Source organism: Numida meleagris, unplaced genomic scaffold (assembly GCF_002078875.1).
Source record: "Numida meleagris isolate 19003 breed g44 Domestic line unplaced genomic scaffold, NumMel1.0 unplaced_Scaffold594, whole genome shotgun sequence".
NCBI classification, from domain to species: Eukaryota; Metazoa; Chordata; class Aves; order Galliformes; family Numididae; genus Numida; species Numida meleagris.
This window is the reverse complement of record NW_018364810.1, coordinates 3,123-5,316: the sequence shown is the minus strand read 5'-3', so window position 1 is coordinate 5,316 and position 2,194 is coordinate 3,123. Positions and strand designations below refer to the sequence as shown.

At 63.5% G+C, this 2,194-nt stretch overlaps 1 protein-coding gene across 1 annotated transcript in view; it reads left to right on the top strand.

The window, feature by feature from the left end:
* The window catches only part of LOC110391881 (SWI/SNF complex subunit SMARCC2-like), a gene marked incomplete at its 3' end in the record, with an annotated part of 6,621 nt that overhangs the window by 1,311 nt on the left and 3,116 nt on the right, over positions 1-2,194 (top strand). Inside the window, 10 exon segments of the mRNA XM_021383841.1 lie at positions 125-206; positions 291-383; positions 466-535; positions 688-757; positions 854-929; positions 1,015-1,146; positions 1,239-1,354; positions 1,429-1,553; positions 1,636-1,695; positions 1,790-1,994. Coding sequence (XP_021239516.1) covers positions 125-206; positions 291-383; positions 466-535; positions 688-757; positions 854-929; positions 1,015-1,146; positions 1,239-1,354; positions 1,429-1,553; positions 1,636-1,695; positions 1,790-1,994 — 1,029 coding nt within the window.

The following is a 2,194-nucleotide window of genomic DNA, read 5'->3' as shown; positions in this document are numbered from 1 at the left end:
CTCCCCCCAACCTCCGCACACAGAGCCCTGCTGGGGTCCAGGCACCCCCCAGGCAGACTGGGGCTGAGTGACGAGGAGACCGGAGCTGTGGCTTTCATGAGAGTCGCTCTTTTCTTCCAATAAGGCGGCGTTTCGATTTCCAGAATCCCTCGCGGATGGACCGCAACGTGGAGATGTTCATGACCATCGAGAAATCCCTGGTGCAGGTGAGGGCCGCTCCCCGTTCCTCGTCCCCCCGGGTTCCCCCCGTTGCTTCCCGCTCTGTTTAATGCTTCGCTCTCTTTCCCCAGAACAACTGCTTGTCCCGGCCCAACATCTTCCTGCACCAGGAGATTGAGCCCAAGCTGCTGAGCAAGCTGAAGGACATCATCAAGAGGCACCAGGTGGGTGTCCGTGCTGGGGGGACGGACACACTGGGTCTCATCCTCCTGGTGCTCAGCCCCGTGATCCCTCCTCTCCTCCCAGGGCACGGTGACTGAGGACAAGAGCAACGCGTCCCACGTCGTCTGCCCCGTCCCTGGGAACCTGGAGGAAGGTGGGTGCAAGGCGGGGGGGGGGGGCAGCTTGAGCCCTTCTGCTCAGAGCTTAAGGACAAACACCTGAGGTGGGGGGGGACGGTGCTGGGGGTCAGGGCTGCTCCCTCAGTGGGGCAGGCTCAGCACCGTCCCCTTTGCGTGTGTCTTGCAGAGGAGTGGGTCCGGCCGGTTATGAAAAGAGACAAGCAGGTTCTGCTGCACTGGGGTTATTACCCAGACAGGTGAGGGGTCCCGGGGGTCCTCACTGCTTCACGGTGGGGTCAAGGGAAGCAGCTGGTGCTGGAGCCGGGGCAGCTCCTCACCCTCTGCACTTGCAGCTACGACACCTGGATCCCGGCCAGTGAGATCGAGGCCTCTGTGGAGGACGCCCCGACGCCAGAGAAGCCCCGGAAGGTGACGGGGTCCCCCAGGCCCCACCGGCATCCCCCTCTCCTACCCACCGTCGGGCTCCATGACTTCCCTGCTCCCCCGCCTGCAGGTCCATGCCAAGTGGATCCTGGACACGGACACCTTCAACGAGTGGATGAACGAGGAGGACTACGAAGTGTCTGACGAGAAGAGCCCCGTCGCACGCAGGAAGAAGATTTCAGCCAAGACCCTGACAGATGAGGTCGGGGGGGGCACGCGTGGGGGTCTCTGTCCTAGGAGTGCAGTGAGGAGGTTCCAGCCTGGAACCTGTGTCCCATGCCCCCCCCCCTACAGGTGAACAGCCCAGACTCGGACCGGCGCGACAAAAAGGGGGGTAACTACAAAAAGAGAAAGCGTTCGCCTTCACCTTCGCCCACCCCAGAAGCCAAGAAGAAGAACGCAAAGAAGGGGTGAGCGGGGTGGGGGTCACGGGGGGGCGGTGGGAGCCCAGCAGCGCTGACACCGGGAGCTCTGCCCTTCGCAGACCCTCCACCCCCTACAACAAATCCAAGCGCGGGCACCGCGAGGAGGAGCAGGAGGACCTGACAAAGGACATGGACGAGCCCTCGCCCGTCCCCAACGTGGAGGAGGTCACCCTGCCCAAAACAGGTGGGGGCCAGGCCCCCCCACCCCCCTGGAGCCATTCCCATCCCTGCACCTCAATGCTCAGTGTCTTCTCCTTCTGCTGCAGTCAATACCAAGAAGGACTCAGAGTCTGCGCCCGTGAAGGGCGGCACCATGACGGACCTGGGTGAGTCGGAGCCGCTCGGGCCGGGTGCTGTGGGTGCTCCCTGGTGCTGCTGGGCCGGCAGTGCCCAAACTGCCCCCTCTGTCCTCTCTTCCAGATGAGCAGGAGGATGAGAGCATGGAGACAGCGGGCAAGGTGAGGCCGCAGGGCTGTGCCGGCCCTCGGTGCGTGCGTCGTGTCTCCTCCCCATCCCCACGTTCCTCCAAGGATCCTCTTCCCATCCCAGCAGCCACCGCAGCGTGTCCGTGTGTCCTTTCCTTGTCTCTTTCTGGGGTTGGGAAGATCCATGTCTGCCCTTTTTAGCGGTGCTCCAGGCCAGGTCGGATGGGGCTGCAGGCGCCCTGATTCCCACGGCAGATCTTCATGATCTGGATGATGCTTTCGGGTCTTTTTTGCCCCAAACCGTGCTGTGATTCCATGCTTCTCTCACCATCGGTCGCTGGCCTCGCACGGTGCTCGCTGAGGGTGCGGATGAGCGCTCACAGCCCCCTCCCCCCCCCCC